The sequence below is a fragment of the Elaeis guineensis genome, chromosome 1 (assembly GCF_000442705.2).
Source record: "Elaeis guineensis isolate ETL-2024a chromosome 1, EG11, whole genome shotgun sequence".
NCBI classification, from domain to species: Eukaryota; Viridiplantae; Streptophyta; class Magnoliopsida; order Arecales; family Arecaceae; genus Elaeis; species Elaeis guineensis.
In genome coordinates this window covers 107,312,091-107,329,672 of record NC_025993.2, presented here as the reverse complement: position 1 = coordinate 107,329,672, position 17,582 = coordinate 107,312,091, and the positions used below count along the sequence as shown (strand labels likewise).

The 17,582-nt window shown below is 36.3% G+C and overlaps 2 protein-coding genes across 2 annotated transcripts; both read left to right on the top strand.

The window, feature by feature from the left end:
• Nucleotides 1-479: 479 nt before the first annotated feature.
• Nucleotides 480-5,273, top strand: LOC105038354 (thioredoxin Y, chloroplastic). Its single transcript, XM_010914141.4, has 5 exons — nt 480-746; nt 3,669-3,757; nt 4,278-4,455; nt 4,576-4,649; nt 4,835-5,273. The coding sequence occupies exons 1-4, from the start codon at nt 570-572 to the stop codon at nt 4,639-4,641; spliced, it is 510 nt and encodes a 169-aa protein (XP_010912443.1). The 5' UTR covers nt 480-569; the 3' UTR covers nt 4,642-4,649; nt 4,835-5,273.
• Nucleotides 5,274-11,782: 6,509 nt separating this feature from the next.
• Nucleotides 11,783-12,951, top strand: LOC105038353 (abscisic stress-ripening protein 5). Its single transcript, XM_010914140.4, has 2 exons — nt 11,783-12,118; nt 12,585-12,951. The coding sequence occupies exons 1-2, from the start codon at nt 11,858-11,860 to the stop codon at nt 12,765-12,767; spliced, it is 444 nt and encodes a 147-aa protein (XP_010912442.1). The 5' UTR covers nt 11,783-11,857; the 3' UTR covers nt 12,768-12,951.
• Nucleotides 12,952-17,582: the final 4,631 nt, after the last annotated feature.

The window sequence follows — 17,582 nt, the reverse complement described above, 5'->3', positions numbered from 1 at the left end:
TATGAAAGCAATCTTCTTGTTTTCCATGATACCCTTGCAAGTTGTGCAGGTGCTAGCTACAAGTTATTTTAGTGGATAATAAAATTTGTGACAAACACGTAAAACTGCCATGCAACAAGATTTTTTCTTTTTTCAAAAAAAAAACAACATATCTAACAACTTCAGTGGGGAAAACGTGCACATCTTTCCATCAAAATCAGGCGTTTTTTTTTTTTTTTTGTTAAACATCAAAATCTAGTTGTTGCATCATTATTACAAGCAAACTCTCGTGACAAAAAGCTACATCTAGTCGGGGAAATTTTAGCCCCTATATCAACGCGATCAAATCACAACAAACCGTTGATTCTCTTCACACGATGGGAATCCAACAACTGGTGAGGGCAATATCGTCATATAGCAAAATACCGACGCGTGCCTTCTGGGTTTACGGTCACGTGTTGGAGGCGATAGTAAAAAACCCGGAACAAGCGACATTGACGCCTACCGTTCTCTTCGCTAATAAAATCTCCCCCTCTTCCCATATCTTGGGGAGCTCGTCGAGAAAGAGTAATAATTAGAAACCCTAGGAAATGGCGGTCTGCTCCACCGCGGTGGCCGTGCCATCGTCGTGCAATCTCGGCCGTGCGATCTCCCTCGAACCCTCCAAGCTTTCCGCCTCCAAATGGCTGCAGTCGACGCCGCTTCGCCACCCTCCGACGAGGAGCCGGAGGCTGTCCGCGCTTCCTCAGCGCCGAATAATTCCCAAGGTAATCAATTGTTTTATTCTATCTCAATTCTATTCTTGGGTTCGGTTCGAGTTTTTTTGATTCTAAAGTATGGGAATCTCAGTGGTCTAATCGAAGTGGAATCATCTGTGGTTTTAACTGCCTCCATTTGTGCTGCACTGGTGGTGATTCCAACATAATTAGTAGCTATAATCTGATTTCTAATGTAGATTAGAAAAAGAATAGAAGAAGATTGGGGATGGGTTGCGTTCCTGGACTTAAAATTGTTGTTCTTATTGAGATCTAGCTAGTGTTTGACAATTTACTTTCCTATCTATGGCTCGTCAAGAAAATTATTACTCTAATAGCCCATTCATATAAATTAACATTTTAGCTAAACAAATAGCTTCTTGATTATGTACCAATCCAAAATCGCTGTCCTGCATTAATTTATTGGGAAGTTTATAGATGTATATTTTTTAAATCAAGTTTATGGTGGATGAAATATTCTTGGAACATATCATTCTTCCACCCTTACAATGTTTAGATCTTCTCTAGTTTGAGCATAAAGTGGCTTCACCTGTTATTCCAGCTTTATCTGGTAAGGGATTATGTGGAAGTTGAATTGGAGTGTTTTACCATTTCAATGAATGGCATGATATTTGATGAAGCACATATCTACAAATATAGGGAATGAGATACCCAGGGCAAGCATTCTACTCGTTCTGGAGGAATCATGGATCAAATGGCTCCTTATGTCACTTATTGCTCTTAATCCCAAGTGGCTTTTACATCCGTTCTTGATCTACTAGGAATAGCATCAATATTCTTCTTTGTATTTATTGGGTTTGTTGGCATGTTCTTTCTATAACTTGGAGCTGATAGCAGTAATACATGGTTAAGAACCAGTGGATATTGAGTTTTAGGCAGTTTTTCAAATCAATTTCCCATCTTCCTCTTCCCACTCCACATCCTTTTCTTTTATATGGTTCTGTTCTTTCTTGGTTCCTCATTCTTTTCCTTTCTTCCATTGCTTACCAGCAGGTATTCTGTTGTCCTAGCAGGACCTAGCAAATTTACAAGGGATCCTGCACATTCGATTGTATGCCTTTTCCCTGTTTTGAGAAATTTCTGAGAAAACCCAAAAGACTTGCCCTTAAACTCTTAGAAGATATAGAAAGTGATGGGCCTCAAGAGCATGGAGTAAATATTCTGATGAGTTACTCTCTTCCCTTCTATCCACCTAGGTGCTAAAAAGATCCAATGATAAAGGATAAAATCTGTAATGGAAAATTTGAGAAGGAAGGTTTGGTGGAAAAGAATGTTCATAAAAGAGAAGAATTTCTCAATAGTGCCAGTTGTTTCCCAACTTTTCATTGAAACACATATATACATATAGGCATGATTGTGCTTCTGAGCCTCATCATTGCAGAAAATTTGAATAGGGCGGCACACTAAAGCATACATGTATAGAACCACCTTACAAGCTTATGTTATCCACGGACAAACTCATGAAGAATGAAGGATTGATAATTAGCCTACGGCTAACCATTAATTAGCCTATTGGCTACTACTAAGTTGGTGGTAGCATTTGCTGGCCTCCCACATTTTCCATACAGGGCTCAGATAATGAAAAAAGGGGAAAAGAACTCTCAAAGAACTAGGGTTTATGCAGGCTTGGCCTACGCAGGCCAGCCAAATTAAACACTCAGGTAGGCCTTGCCATCAGGAAGGTTTTTTTTTTTTTTAAACTCTGTTACGGTAATGGTGCATCATGATTGTTAGTTGATGCTGTTCCTTAAATTGAGTGATCTTCCAAATGCTACACCAAATATTGCAAACCAGTAAATGTGCTCACTCATCTTGTCAGCATATCTTCAGTATTTTACCCACTATCTGTTTCTCTCTTGATTTTGCTTTGAACTTTCAGAACATAAACATTAGAATGACAAAATATTTTCGAACCATTTGATGGTGATTGGTGCAGTGATAAATCCTTTCAATTTTACTTTTGTTTCAATGTACAATAGAAACAGATTGATCATGTTATGCACATGCTGCATTGTTAGAACATCCTTCTTCAGTGTCTGTTGCCAATTCGAGCCTGTGATCCACTAGATGTCCAAGCTTGGCAAGAGAGGTGAAGGGCTTCCTTCCTTTCCTTTCCTTTTGTTTGCACACTAAGAAATTCCTCCTGAAATATGCAACTTAATTGCGCTATGTAATCTGTACATGTCAACTCTTAAACACATTAGTCTGTCTATAAAATGTGAGCTGGGGGTGGCACGTAGTGGGTCAAATAAGTGGAATGAGTCTTGCTGGGCATGATAACTGGTGTCAGCATGTTAGCCTAAAGACTTTTGAGCTGGTGAAGTGCTTTTGCAGCTGCTTTTGTGCGTGCATGCAGGCAGGTGGAGTCATGCCAGTCAGCTTTCCTACTTGAATTTCTTGTTTTGTGGATGAATCTAGAAGCAAGGTCATTTACCATGATCCATTTGATATTTTCCTCATTCGAAGACTTACCCATGGTGGCTGCTTGTTGCCTTTTAGAACCTCTGGACTCATTCCCTCTTCATCTTGATGCTACTAGATATTTGCAACTGTGGAATTTTCTTGAGAACAGAACCTTAAAGTTCCATGTAGATTTGTAAATCATCATCATTTTTGGACAATGATGTTCATGGAAGATAGCAAGCACTTTACTGTTCTTGATTTGTTAGTAGTCTAAACTCTCCACAGCTGAAAGTGTCTGATATAGGTGGGGAATTTACTATAGTCATTCAATTCTTTTAGCTAGTTCAGCATAAAACACGACTTGGGTTTGGTGCCCCCCCCCCTCTCTCTCTCTCTCTCTCATCATGCCTTCTTCAATTGCATTCTGTACTGCTGAGCCTAAAAGATATGACTAGGCACTAAGCTATTTTGATGTAATAATATAAAATTTCTTTGATTCTTCTTTTGCAGGTTGCAGCGAAGAAGCAAACATTTTCTTCATTTGATGAATTGTTAGAAAAGTCTGATAAGCCTGTGTTGGTTGATTTTTATGCGACCTGGTAAGCAGTTATTTATTCAAGTGAATTACCTGTATTCATACCATGATTGATAATCAACCCTCCCTGGTTTGTTATGATATTTTCATTGCTTTTGTTCTAGTAAGTTCTTTAAACTTCTTTTGTTATCATTGGGGGCTTGAACTCCTCTGAGAAGAGTGATATACATACCTGTAATGGAAAGGAAGTAATGCTGATATCTACAGCTACTAACACTAAGCAAAATGACATAAATTTGTGGATCCCATTTTTTGAATTCAAACTTGTGTCTCTTTCTGATTGTTTGTACCTCCTTCCCAAGGTGGGCAATAAAGATGTCTTCTTTTTTTTTTCCAAAAGAAAAGAACTGGAAAAGGCATATCACTTATCCACAAGTTCTTCCTTAGGACATGACTATAAATTTTAAAACCTTTCATTTTACATATCCTTTATACACCCCATGGTCCCATCAAGTGTATGATTTCTACTTTTACATTCCTTCCTTCGTTGTTTTCCTGAGCAAATACCTTGTTTTTGTTTGCAGGTGTGGTCCATGCCAATTCATGGTTCCTATTCTTGAAGAAGTAAGTGAAAAATTAAAAGATAAAATCCAAGTGGTCAAAATTGATACAGAGAAGTACACGAGCATTGCCAACCAGTACCAAATTGAAGCACTGCCTACATTCATCATTTTCAGGGATGGGAAGCCTTGTGATCGCTTTGTAAGATAGAACTGAATCATAGCCCAACCAAATTTCTGATTGAATTATATCTTTAATTATCTACAAGATCCTACCTCGACTATGCTTATTTTGCTGCCTATCTCTATGATTCATATTCAGGAAGGAGCAATGCCTGCTCATGCACTCATCCAACGCATTGAGAGTGTTCTTGCAGTCCCCCAATAGCATGCATGGTAAACTTTTCATTTATTGAGATAATAGAATGTCCTTAACAGTGACTAGTTTATTATTTAGCTTTTGTTCAAGAAATGAATTTGTTCTCTATAGTACATGTATGGACATATTCTTATAGTGCTTGCTTTGTCTTGATTGCTTCATTTTGATCTACGGATATCTGCTTCTTTCCATTGTTGAGCAGGCATAAAGTATGAACTGGATGGGTATTCTATAAACACATGTCTGAGGAGTTGAGGTGTTGGAATGTAGGATGATTCCTCCAAGAGCAAAACCATATGACAAAAGCATGTAGTCCTTTCTTTTCAACTTTGTATCCTATATAATACTTTACCATTGAATTTGTCTGTGAATTTTCATTGTCTGCTCTACTGGCCTCACCATATCAATTAAATCATGAGACTGAAAGTGCCACGTAAATGTTAAATTATGTTTGTTCTGAATGTGGGAGAATAGTTATACTGGGAATATGTTAAAGGAAGGGAACAGTTTCAAGGATCTATTATGCTGAGGGCATGTCGTGGACAGTTGGCTCGTGGAGCTATTTGGGGAGGATTTGAGTGTTTGTTTTGTAGTGCTAAAGACATCAGTCCTTTTTATATATATACATATTTTTTTTGATACATCAGAATACAAAATGTCACGAAGAGCCCATGATGGGCAGTCAGTCCTTTAATATATCCTATTTCTGGACAATCTTGTATACTCTTTTTCTTATCTTTCTATTTGCTGAAGTGAAAAAAAAGGGTCATCGGTGCATGTAATTTGGCACTTTGAAGTAGAGAATGGGGGAAACTTTCCTCTAATTGGAATCACTCACTCTGCCCCTGAAGTATGGGTGGGTTATGACATCTACTTGACATTTTCTTCCTTTTCTTCTTATTATTGTTCTGATTATGTCAACTATCACGGGGAAGATATGCTCGCTTGGAAGACATGGTCTAAACTTGGCAATCAGCCTTGTTGATTCATTCCTTTTTTTTTTTTTTTTTCTAATCATGGTGAATGGGTGTTGCTGTAGTGTAGGATGATAAAGTCTCTTTACATTCATTTATATGATACCGTGTGGACTACATTCGCAGAGAGCTTTACCGTTCACACAATGTTAGGAGTTAGGAATAACTGGACCGTGCGAGGTGGTTGCAATTTTGGCCTTCCATATGGTGGTAAAATTTTTTGGCTTTCTTCATTGTCCTTTTTTTTCGTAGATAAATATTATGAAAAATAAAATTTTTTGTACATCATATGTGGTGTAAAAAAAAATATGCCATTTCATTTGGTTAGACAATATAGTCATTGCTTTCCAATGCATATTTAATGTTTATAGTTTTATTTTTTTATTTAAAATTTTGAATGATGAAAATATTTTTTTTCTTTTGAAAAAGTTATGATATCGTGCGTTGATACATTGATATTATGACATTGTGTTGAAATTATGATTTTCTGCATAGGATGTCATAATTTTTTCATGTGATATCATAATTTTGATAGAAATATTTTTGTCATTTAAAAATTTTATAAATTTTTCAATGATAAAAATACCTTCTTTTTATGATATTTTGTTAAGAAATTATGACATTCTGTGTTGGAAGTCATAATTTTAATGTATGATGTCATAATATCAATAAAAGATATTACAATTTTTTAGAAGGAGAGGTATTTTTGTCATTCAAAATTTCAAACGAAAAAAATGAAACTATGAACATTATTACGTATTGAAAAGCGAAAACTACGTAGCCCAATCATGTGGGGTGGTATATTTTTCTATACCGCATGCGGTGTACAAAGAATTTCTTATCACAAAAAAGTTGATCAACTATCTCATTAAAAATTTATTTTTATCTTTATTATTTTGAAGATGGATAAATTACTTTTCGATAACTCATATTTATCCATGAAATAGCATTTAATTTTATTTCTAAAATATTTCATCCTCATTTTTAATATTTTTATCATTCAATGTCTAATAACTCAGTCATTTATTTTCTCCAAATAAAAGAATGAAAGATATTATGAAAAAATTTTAATAATTTATTTTAAAAAATAGTAATATAAATTGTTTTATATAAAAAAATATAAATAAATTATTTTTTTTATATAAATATTGTTTGAAAAATATTTACTCAAAAAAATATAAATTTTAGATAAATTTTTTACCTACAAAAAAAATCAATACAGTGTGCGAGAAAATTTATCCTTTAAGCACACTGAAATCATCAGTAGATTCCTCACAATATAATCGCTGCCATTATATTTTGTGTTGCTCCTTTCCGTCGACAATGGTGAGCAACAATAGATGCTGGTACCATGGAGTCCAAGAAAGCAATACGACCCTAGCATAATCCCCCTTTTTTTTTTTTAATTTATGATGAAAGATTCTAGCATGATCAATTAGAAGGACAAGTTACAGCTACAATAAATCCGTCGTAGATATGGCTGAGGATATAGTGTTTTGCATCCCTTACCTTAAAATACGGAAAGTAATTTGTGTTGAGCTCAATTTCAGTACGAAACCAGCTATCAGAGTGTCGGACATACTTGTCTTGATTGCTACATATAACTCCCAGCACCGGATTGAAATGACTCACCGTTCCCATGGAGCTTATGAATTGAATAGCTATGACATTATTCTTGATATTATGGCCTATAGTGTGGAGGAACATTGCAAGTTGCTCCTCAGTAGACACATGAATGGTGTCCTTTAATAGTACTACCCTCTCTAAACATTTCCATCCCCCTCCCCCACTTAAGTATCCCATCCATTTGTGCTTTTCAGTGAAGGTTTAGCTGAAAACATGTAGAGCCTGTTCAAAGATGCATTATTTATGGCACTATGTTTTAGTTTATTGTTACCCATCTCAAATTGGACCTCAAATTCCTAGAGCTTTCACATGGAGTCCTCCACTCATATGGGCACCGTCCCACCTTTAACGGTGCTCGTCACAAAGGTTTTGAGGACTGAAACATCTGGGCCAGAAATTGGGCCGATAGGTATCCGGGGAGCAATACTTGGTCCACTAACTATTTAATGGGACAGATCCGTCATTACTCAAACCACCAGGCCACCACAAGCCTTCTAGGTTGTGGGTGGAAGCTTCAGTAGCATGTGCTACGACTTTCTGTTTATCCAATTCACATGCTCGTTCTGAAGGACAAATGCAAAGTCCTCGAATGGCACCGTCCACATAACTATTGGAAATATATAATATCAATTTGTTTCCCCTGATAGCCGATTGTGATTTAATCGAACTAACAACTAGAATTTATTAGCAAATTAATATTAAAATCAATTAAAACTTACAGAGATTAGTGGAAGAAATTTTGGATTTTTAATTACTTCTGAAACACCGGCAATAACTCCTTAAGAAACCATTATAATAACATGCCCGATATGGACCGTCTTCTTATTTTCCATTGTTTAACTTGCCTTTGTTGCTCGGATACCACCAGGAGGTTACCTTATGTTCATGAACTATGAAAGTTTACGAAGCTAATCAAAATTTTTGACCTTTTAGTGGTAAACAGTTAAGGAAAAAACACCTTTCGGAGGGACGTCCTATGCCAATGTCCTTAGTTTGTTTTTGATAGGACATCCTCGTTGATTAAACCAAAGAATATGTGCACTGCTTTCCAAGGTCTAGCTTCAAACGTTGGAAGACAAGCAGATGTCCTACTTCTGGCTCTTTAGTTGTATGGGTCAAACGGGACAAATAAGTAAACATCATCAAATTTCTGCAGCATGGAAAACCACCAAAACCTTACGTCTTATATATCTCAGCATGAACAGATGGCTTGTTTGTTATCATATGAACGTGTGGACTTAATTCATTTTGCTAGATGCAGCAACTATTTCTAACTTTAGCCTCAATATCTTCAAAAGACTAGTTACAAAACTAAAAAACTAAAAATATGATGAATTGATTCATTGCATGGATCGAAGCACGGCGTGTATCTCGTCCAACTTCCCGTGCTAGTTTAGATGTATGTGGTTATCGGTTTATCTGAGGAAGGCTATAACCTATTGATGCATTAAACCCACAATAACGTACGTTGCCAAATCTTAGACTGCAAGCAGCTAAATAAGTCTCTCCTTCCTTTCAACTAGGGAAGGTTCATTCGCCAACTTCTTCTCACGTCGTAGTGTGACATCTTTGACTACCACCACAATAAGTTTCCTTACCCCACGACATGGCAACTTCCGGCCCGCCACGCACCTAACGCGTATTCCCATCACCTATTGTCGTCCTTGCAAACACCTTATGCAATTACTATTCTGCTCATCGTCATCCTCTCCAGACGAAGTACTTGATTTTTAATCCAGAACTTTGACATGCTAAGATAATGGCGTGGGACTGCAAATGATTTGATCCAATGAACAGAACGGAGGTTATGATTGATAATTATACCGGGTACCCACTAATCCACGCAACTCCTTTGGATAAGCTGTCCATATCACTAAGCTAACGCGTAGGATTCGTACGTCGGTATCGTCCGATCCAGTCCATGGTATTCCCAGGTGATCCCTATGATGTCACGTTACGTGTCCGCTAAGTGATAAAGTGGTATATCTCGATCGAATGGCCTGGATTGAGCCCTTTTATGACCAAGGATACCTGCGGATTTTCCGCGGATCATCCTTGTCCACACTGCCCCTGAATAGTGAATACCAGGTCCCAACTAACGTCTGAAGTGGGGCCGCGCCAGCTCATGATCTCAGCTTGGCCCGCAACCCGCACCGGTGGGCGGTGGCTTTAATCCGTGGATTCTGGCTTTAATCGCGGACTCATTTATCTCTTAATGAGACTCAAGTTGTGACTCCAAATTAAGACCAGTTTTCGTGGCTCCCGTCCCTACCCCAACTACATGGCAAGTTGGATGCCGCAAGTCTTGTGTTCTTTCCCATCCGAGACACGGTTTGCCTCGCAAAGGTGAAGTTGGTCATGAGACGGTAAAAGAGGTTTTGGTCAAAAAGATGTTAGGAGAGGTACGATCTTAGTCTTAAATCTGGCAAATCTCACGACAATGGGCATAGATGTTAGGCTCGGTTTAACAATGTTGTATTGTAAGATTATTGTATAATTTTTTATAGAATTAAATCATTTGGAGATTGAAAATGCTTCAGATTATCCATTATGTCACCACTCAATTCACCGGTCATTTTGAAAATTTAGAAGTTCAGGGTTACATTATGATAAAATAAAAAGATACAAACCGGAAAACTAAATAGGTAATTATAAAATTCTACCGAAGATAAAAATATAGATTATTTGTAATTTCTAGAGGGAAGGATTTGAAATTGCAAAATTCTATCTAAATTAGAAATACATGATGCAATAACAGTCTTCCACAAAATTTCATTGCACAATCCAATACCTAATTTTATGAAAGTATTATTCAAACATACAGAATTAAATTGATTATGTTCAAAATAAGTATGAGAAGAGGGAAAAGTTAAATAATATAGTTTATGACCTTGTAAATACATCATAAAATTCATGAATTATGAATATTTTTTTTATTAATTTGCATATTCAAAAATCATTTAGAGAATCATTCGCCCAATAAAAGAAAGGCTAACAATTTAGAATTCATTCTAATATTTCATAGAGGTATCTAAGTTTTCTTTCATATGTATTTAAAATAAATATATAGCTTATGAAGAACTTTCCATCCATCATGTGGACATTGCCAATGATGATGTTGGTATTAATATATTTGATTATTATTAAAGTTCATTATTCAATATATAAAAAAATTAATAACATCAATACTAATTAATGTGATGCCATTTTTAAAATTTACTATTTAATGTACAACAATTTTAGCTATGAAAATTTTCTATTTACAATAATTTTTTATATTATGATATTGTATTTTAAAAATAATTGGTAAAAGGAGAAAAAAATATATTTAACACATAGCATGGGGTGATGGTAATGATGTTGATATTCATGGTCGAAGTTCTGCATGGACATCCTGCTTATTTAGAGTTCTCTATTTACTATGTGGATATCAATTCTAATATATTATTTTTATCTGAAATAGAGGTTTAACTTATGAAGAGTTCTTGATTCAGCATATGGATATTAATATTAATGATGTTGATATTAATTTTCTCGACTATCATTGGAGTCTATTGGTTAATATGCAAAAGATATTAATAATGCCAGAATGGATATGCTTGATCATGATTAAAATTCATTGTTTTAATAAATAATAAAAATTTGATTATTGAAGTATTTTATTTATTATAATTATTATATTAGTATATTATATTTTAAAAATAGTTGAAAAGAATTGTATCTTGTGTATATACAGTTCTCCATTTACTATATGGATATCTATAGCAATAATGATGCCATTGAGGATCAAAGATTTTACTTGGTAATTATTAAAGTCGTGTTGATGTGCCGTAAAAATTTGGCTATTGAGATATCTATTTATTATAATTTATTATATAACTACATTACATTTGAAGAATAGTTAGAAAAAGATCCGTAAATCTCATGAAGAGTTAGAATTATTGATAGCGGTAATAATGATTGAAGTTTTTTGCTGTCGTTTAATTTGTAATAAAAATTTAGTTATTGAAGTCTTCTATTATTTTTAATTTATTATATTCTTAGATTGCATCAAAAAATAGAGAAAAAAAATACCTTGTGCATTATATATGATCGGTATTCATAACGTTGGTATAAGAGCTATTAACGATAGAATTTTTTTTTCAATTATTACTAAGTTTATTGCTTAATATTGTAATTAAGGTTTTCTATTTCTTATAATTTGCTACGTTGTATTGCATTATACCTTTCAACTTTCACCGCAGAGTCAGCATTCACGCGGCCAAAACACTTCGCAGGGCCAGATCGGTCAAACACGGGGTTCCCGCTGCAGTCCGGGAAAATATGTTTATAATATTTGGGAGGAAAACCCCGGGCGCCTTCCCATGTCAGCGACGTATAAAATAAGTCCGGCTAATTTAACAACGAAGCAACTAAGTTTTATATCAAAACTCAAAAGGCCAATCAGATCCGCGAACTCAGCAAATCAAGACCGTCCATTGGGTCCACTGGCACCCAACGGGCCCTGTCCCATCACCTCCCCTCCTATATATACCCCCTCCTTCCCCTCGTTGTACCCTGGATCATATCAAAGTAATCCATCACCTGCAACCAAAAAAACAAAAAAGGTAATTAATCGATCACCGATGGCGGAGAAGCACCACCACCACCACCACTTCCACCACCACAAGGAAGAGGAGAAGCCCGTGGAGTACTCCGAGACGGCCTACTCCTCCGGCAGCGGCTATGGCGACGGCGGGTACAGCGCCGGCTACGCCCAGACGACGGAGGTGGTCGTGGAGACAAACGAAGCGGACTATGAGAAGTATAAGAAGGAGGAGAAGCACCACAAGCGCATGGAGCATCTCGGCGAGATGGGGGCTGTCGCCGCCGGCGCCTTCGCTCTGGTATTGTTTATCTCATCCCACACGTTATCTTGTTCACGCGGTACACCGCACCGTTCTTCTTCTTCTTCTTCTCCTTCTCCCAGTCTAGTGTTTGTCTAGACTGTGATCTACTCAGTGCCTGACACGTACCGCCGGATCCACCAAAGAAAAATAATACACGGTGGTGCACCAGAATGATTGATTTTTTTTCGCGACCTCAACCATGGGATCAAGTTCTACACCTTTTTTAAAGCATTACGAACACTTTCAAAGATGTGCAAAATACAATCTAACGGTTCAGATCACGAGAGAAGATCAATCATTCTTTCACACGAAAGATACAACTCAAATCTTCAGCTAGTGGGCTGCTGTTGGTATTAGCTTTATATATACCAAAATTTAGAGTTTAATTGATATTTAAGCAATAAGAATTTTTTTTAAGGTAACATGTTGGTTATGATTTTTTTTCATAAATATAATTTTGTAGTATGAGAAGCATGAGGCCAAGAAACATCCAGAGCATGCACACAGGCACAAGATAGAGGAGGAGATTGCTGCGGCCGTGGCGGTGGGCAGCGGAGGGTATGCTTTTCATGAGCATCATGAGAAGAAGGCGGCCAAGAAGGAGGCTGAGGAATCCAGTGGGAAGAAGCATCATCACCTCTTCTAGACAAGATGGAGCCTTTGTTTCTATTTTATGTTGAGACTGAGATGGTGTTTTGGATGATGTATTTTATCTTGATACCTAGAATAAGTGCTGGTTTGTTTTATTGTTGTGATGTAATAATGGGTATACTAGTAAAATACCCACAAAAATAAAGTTTTCAAAGCTACTGATTGATTGTTTGCTATAATATTACTTTGGATGGATTGAACAATAGAATGATTATAAAATTATTTGATGAATTATATGAAAATATATAAAAGAAAGTATAAAATTATATTCATAAATGAGGGATATATAAAAAAGATATATACAAATATATGAACAAATAGAAAATACCAAATCATCTCTAAGCAAAGGTGATAGAGAGTTTCAAGAGAGACCTCCTAACTCCTAGCCATTTAATAACAAAAGCTAATCTAATAATATAAAGACTCATCTTTCTTTCATTTTCAGATGTCTTATCAACCTGTAATAATAATACTAATAAACAAAACTTGATGATTAATTTAATTAAAATAAGATATGGTCTAGTATGCCTTCTGTCATTTGTTTCTATCTCATGTTATAATATGTATCCCATGGTGATGTGTCTTGTGGGACGCCTAAACAAGTGCCAGCTACTTTGGTCTTTTTGATGTAATAATGGGTAAACATCTACCACCATCTTATTTTCTTGATAAAAATGTGATCCTTGACAGTTTGAAACGTTGTAATTGGTTATACCCATGAAAAAATAATTTGCAATATGGTAAAGCCCAATGGTTATGCAAATATATCATGCATATATTTTTATGAGAACATGAAATTGGTCCAAGCAGTGCCGGAGCAGCCTGGGAAGCAAAGTTCATGGATCAAGAGTTCCATCTCTATCAAAATCTCGGATCTTGCCTTACGACTGGATTCTGAAATGGTGGTCGAGATCGTGGCATTCACCATCCTCAACCCAAGGTTTATAATGCAATCCATTTCCCCTCTTTTTCTTATAAAGTGAATTATTTATCAGGATAAGTTCTTATCTAATCTGAAATTTCTCAAGCACATTTGTTGGGGAGAATGTGGGATCTTCGTCAAAATCTAGTATTTTATAGAATTTGATGTTTGCATTGTTATGATAAATTCGATTTGAAGTGTAGCCTAAGCTAAATATTTATATCAGAAACAAAACAAAACAAAAAAAAAAAGAAGGTTTGAGGTCCAAGATGACCTTTGCTTGGCTATGGTAGTGGAAAATTTTGAAAAATTCTTTATGCTGTATATGGCTAGTTCCACGAAACGTACTAGCTTTGGAACTAAGTCTCAATCTTTTGGATGGATATCTAAGATTAATGTCTAGTACCAATTTATATCAGAAACCATCCATATTACTTATGCTATAATTTAACATCCTTACCCAAATGAGTACACCATTGGTATAATAAGAGTTGCATCATATCATTATCGATACCAACAAGATATATCCCATATATTATGGTTCACTGCATAGACCATGGAAATTCTTTGACATCCGTCCAGCATTAATCCAGGTGTAAACGAGATAAAATCAAGTAAAGAGCTTGTTAATTGGAGATCAAAGATCAAACCATCCCAAAGATTTGCTTTTGGGGAGGGAAGTGCCGGGTAATGGGGCTACAAAAGGCCTAACAAGTCAAATTACAAGCCAATATATCAACAAAAGCCCACTCCCTCAATGTTGTCTGCAAAGTTCACCATCCACAGCAAGCCAATTGCTGGCTGGTTTTCTTCTTTATTAATATGGGATTCTTCTTCAAAAGCTATAACATGGAGTATAGTTTTTTTTTTTTTTTTTTTATTATAATAATCAGTAGGTAGAGAAAATTTATCCAACCCTCCAAACCTTGAGAAAATTGCCCTAGTTTAAAGGCCTCCACAAAGTGAATTAGGTCCAACAATTGTTGACAAATGGGTTATCAAGTCCATTGCAATCGATTCAAAAGTTTATGACTATGTTTTCACCTTCACATATTCCTAAGCCATAGTATCCTGCAGTCATGGAAAAGAAATTTGGATGTGGAAACCAATAGATTACCAGAGATAATGGTCGTGTCTGCTCCTTACATAAATATATTTTACACAGAGGTATTATATTATGATTTATGATACAGTGTTGTGTTATAGATGTCCAACTTTTCTCCATCAAAGTTTTACTTATTCTGCAGACATTTCCTTGATTACCAATGTCCTAGCTCTATTTGCTAACAGAACTCTATCCCTGTTTCATTGTCTCCCTTTTGATCTATGGCAGTTTCATTGTCCCTGGAGCCAATCGGACTCTTCTTGTTTCATTGTCTCTGTAAATACATCACTGTAATATTCCCATGTAATAAATTTTGGTGGCTATTTTGCTTCCCTTTCCCTCAAAAATAATATCCTAGCTCTATTGATTGTAACCAGGCACAAGCACACTTTCTCTTGGAGCTCCTCAACCTGCTGCTTAAACCCATGACCCCTCTTCTTGAGCTCCTCACCACCTTATGAAGAGGCAACTTATCCTCCCTCCTCTCGGGGCAAAATCTTATAATCATCATATTGTGCTCAATCTATTGCAAGATTACTTGTTAATTGATATGAAAATCTAAATTATAACAAATAATCATACACAAAAATTAAAATACAATGATTTATGTGACTTGTCTTTTGGCCTAATCCACAAGCAAAGATGGGAAGAGATTTTACTATATCAGAAAATGGAGTATAAAAGATGAGCAATAATCTTTATAATGTTTGACGGCTCAAATAACAAAAGACAACTACAACATGTATGCATTTAAGCTTAAAATAATAAAAGATAAAAAATGTCCAAATAGGCCAATTAAAATCTCAAAATAGGTTGGCCGCATGCCGCAAGGCCTGCGCCCCTGCATCCCTACAAGAGGTCAGTGGGGACTTCGGACTTTGGTCTAGCGGCCCAAGCCCTCTAGTACCACCACAAACCTCATGAAAATTTGCTCGGGTTACCTCTTCAAAATAGTCAGAACTGTGATCACACCAGAATTCAAGCCATACTCAACACAACCTCGTGATAAAGCTTAGGAACCAGCCGGCTTATAGTGTCTAAATCCCTGTTCAAAATATGTCTCTTTTGCTGCCATGTCAAGTTGATCCCCAAGCTTCCTCAGAAACTTGCTCTGAAAGTATTTTAGATTTGAAAACTTCTTTTTTTATGAACCGGGGACTGACCCATGAGTGCAGGTCCCCTAAGAAGTGCAGACCACTCCGCAACTTACCATTAAGCAAATCCCAGAAGCCTTCTTGATGCACTCTATTAGCTTGATCTTCCTAGCCACTTTACATCTATTCAATTAAAGGTGGTGGAATATAGAGCAGTAGCTGTTGTGGATTAGTTTGAAATCTTGATGATTTGTGTTGGAGAATGGATTGCTCAGATGAGCAAATGTATGCAGTTAGATGTTGTGGAGTCCACAGGGGGGAGTGACCACTAAACCATTTAAGTAGTCTCTGGATAAATTGGTAGTGGGAAAATGAGTTCCATTGATGCTTGTTAAGAGGTGTCCGCAGATTCTTGAGGCTTCAGCACTGGTGTGGAAAAAGCTAGCCATAAGGAGTTTGCTTGTCAGAAACTTTAGACTGCCAATTTACAGAATTTGATCTTGGAGGCAGCCAGCTTGACTACGAATAGGATTAATGAACATAAATCATTGGTTCAAACCATCCAAGTTATGATGATTGATTTCATGGAGGCATTTGATTGGTGCTGCTTGGGGTTTAAGGCAGCTGATTGAATAATTGGAGTATAATGGGGTGAGCCGACTTAAGTGAACCATATCATGGTCACAAAGTTCTGTGTCACCGTAAGAGTTCTCTTCTGTATGACTTTAGTAGCCAGGAGATTCAGAAAGCTATTCCCATTTTTATAAAATCCAAGAAGAAAATTGGACTTGACTGAGCAACTTGTACAATGAAACTCTTTTGGTTTTTTGTAATTGTCTGGAGAATCTTTAGAGCTTTTGGTAGCAAAGCTATCGCTTTCAAAAAGAGTGAAAACAAAAGCAATACCATTGTGCTATATTTTACCAGTTTGCAGAGAAATAAACATAAAAGCAACAACAGTACCAAACAAGCTCTAAATTATTCACATACAGTTATTATTGCCTTTCCCATTGTTGATTTTAGGGCTTAATAATTTAGATGAGTTATTTTACACTGCTTCCATCGGATGTATACTATTAAAATTAAATTTAGAAATTCAAATTTTCCTGCTGATCATATCATCCTTGAATAACTTTTTGAGCATGACTAGGGCTGGATTTTCAACTTAGCTGGTGGATTTTAATTAGGTCTTATTATCCATCCAACAGAAGAGTAAGCCAAGCTCGTCACATCATTACAGGTCCAAAAGTTCATTCAAATTTTGTCTCATATTCTTTTCATATTTTTACTGTTTTTCTTGTAATAACCCAGCCCATTGGTCCTTAGACCAGGCCCAAACTTTAGAAGTCCAAAATCCCTAAAAAAAATCCTGTGTGCAGCGCATGGCAGAAAGGAAGAAGAAGACTCTGAATCGGAGTCTTCTTCACTTCTGATTTCGTCGAGATCGGGCGGAGGGGAGTCCAGTTAGGTCTAAAAAATTCTTCTATAAATAGACCCCTTCTCCTCCCTTAGATTTTCACTATGGATTGTTGAGAGATTATCAGTATTTTTTGAGGTGATCTCTGTAGGTTGTTGGACAAGAAGAAGAGTCATCGGAGCTTTTTTCGACCATCGGAGCAAGGTAAACTATCTTCCCTTTCTTTCTTCTTTATTTTGGTTGCTCCCTCATTGCCGGCGTGTGACAGCAAG

Excerpts from the sequence above, each read along its gene's own strand:
- LOC105038354 (XM_010914141.4), top strand. The coding sequence starts at position 570 with ATGGCGGTCTGCTCCACCGCGGTGGCCGTGCCATCGTCGTGCAATCTC. Across the intron at positions 3,758-4,277 it reads GTTGATTTTTATGCGACCTG|GTGTGGTCCATGCCAATTCA; the intron begins GTAAGCAGTTAT and ends TTTTGTTTGCAG. Across the intron at positions 4,456-4,575 it reads GGAAGCCTTGTGATCGCTTT|GAAGGAGCAATGCCTGCTCA; the intron begins GTAAGATAGAAC and ends ATTCATATTCAG.
- LOC105038353 (XM_010914140.4), top strand. The coding sequence starts at position 11,858 with ATGGCGGAGAAGCACCACCACCACCACCACTTCCACCACCACAAGGAA. Across the intron at positions 12,119-12,584 it reads CCGCCGGCGCCTTCGCTCTG|TATGAGAAGCATGAGGCCAA; the intron begins GTATTGTTTATC and ends ATAATTTTGTAG.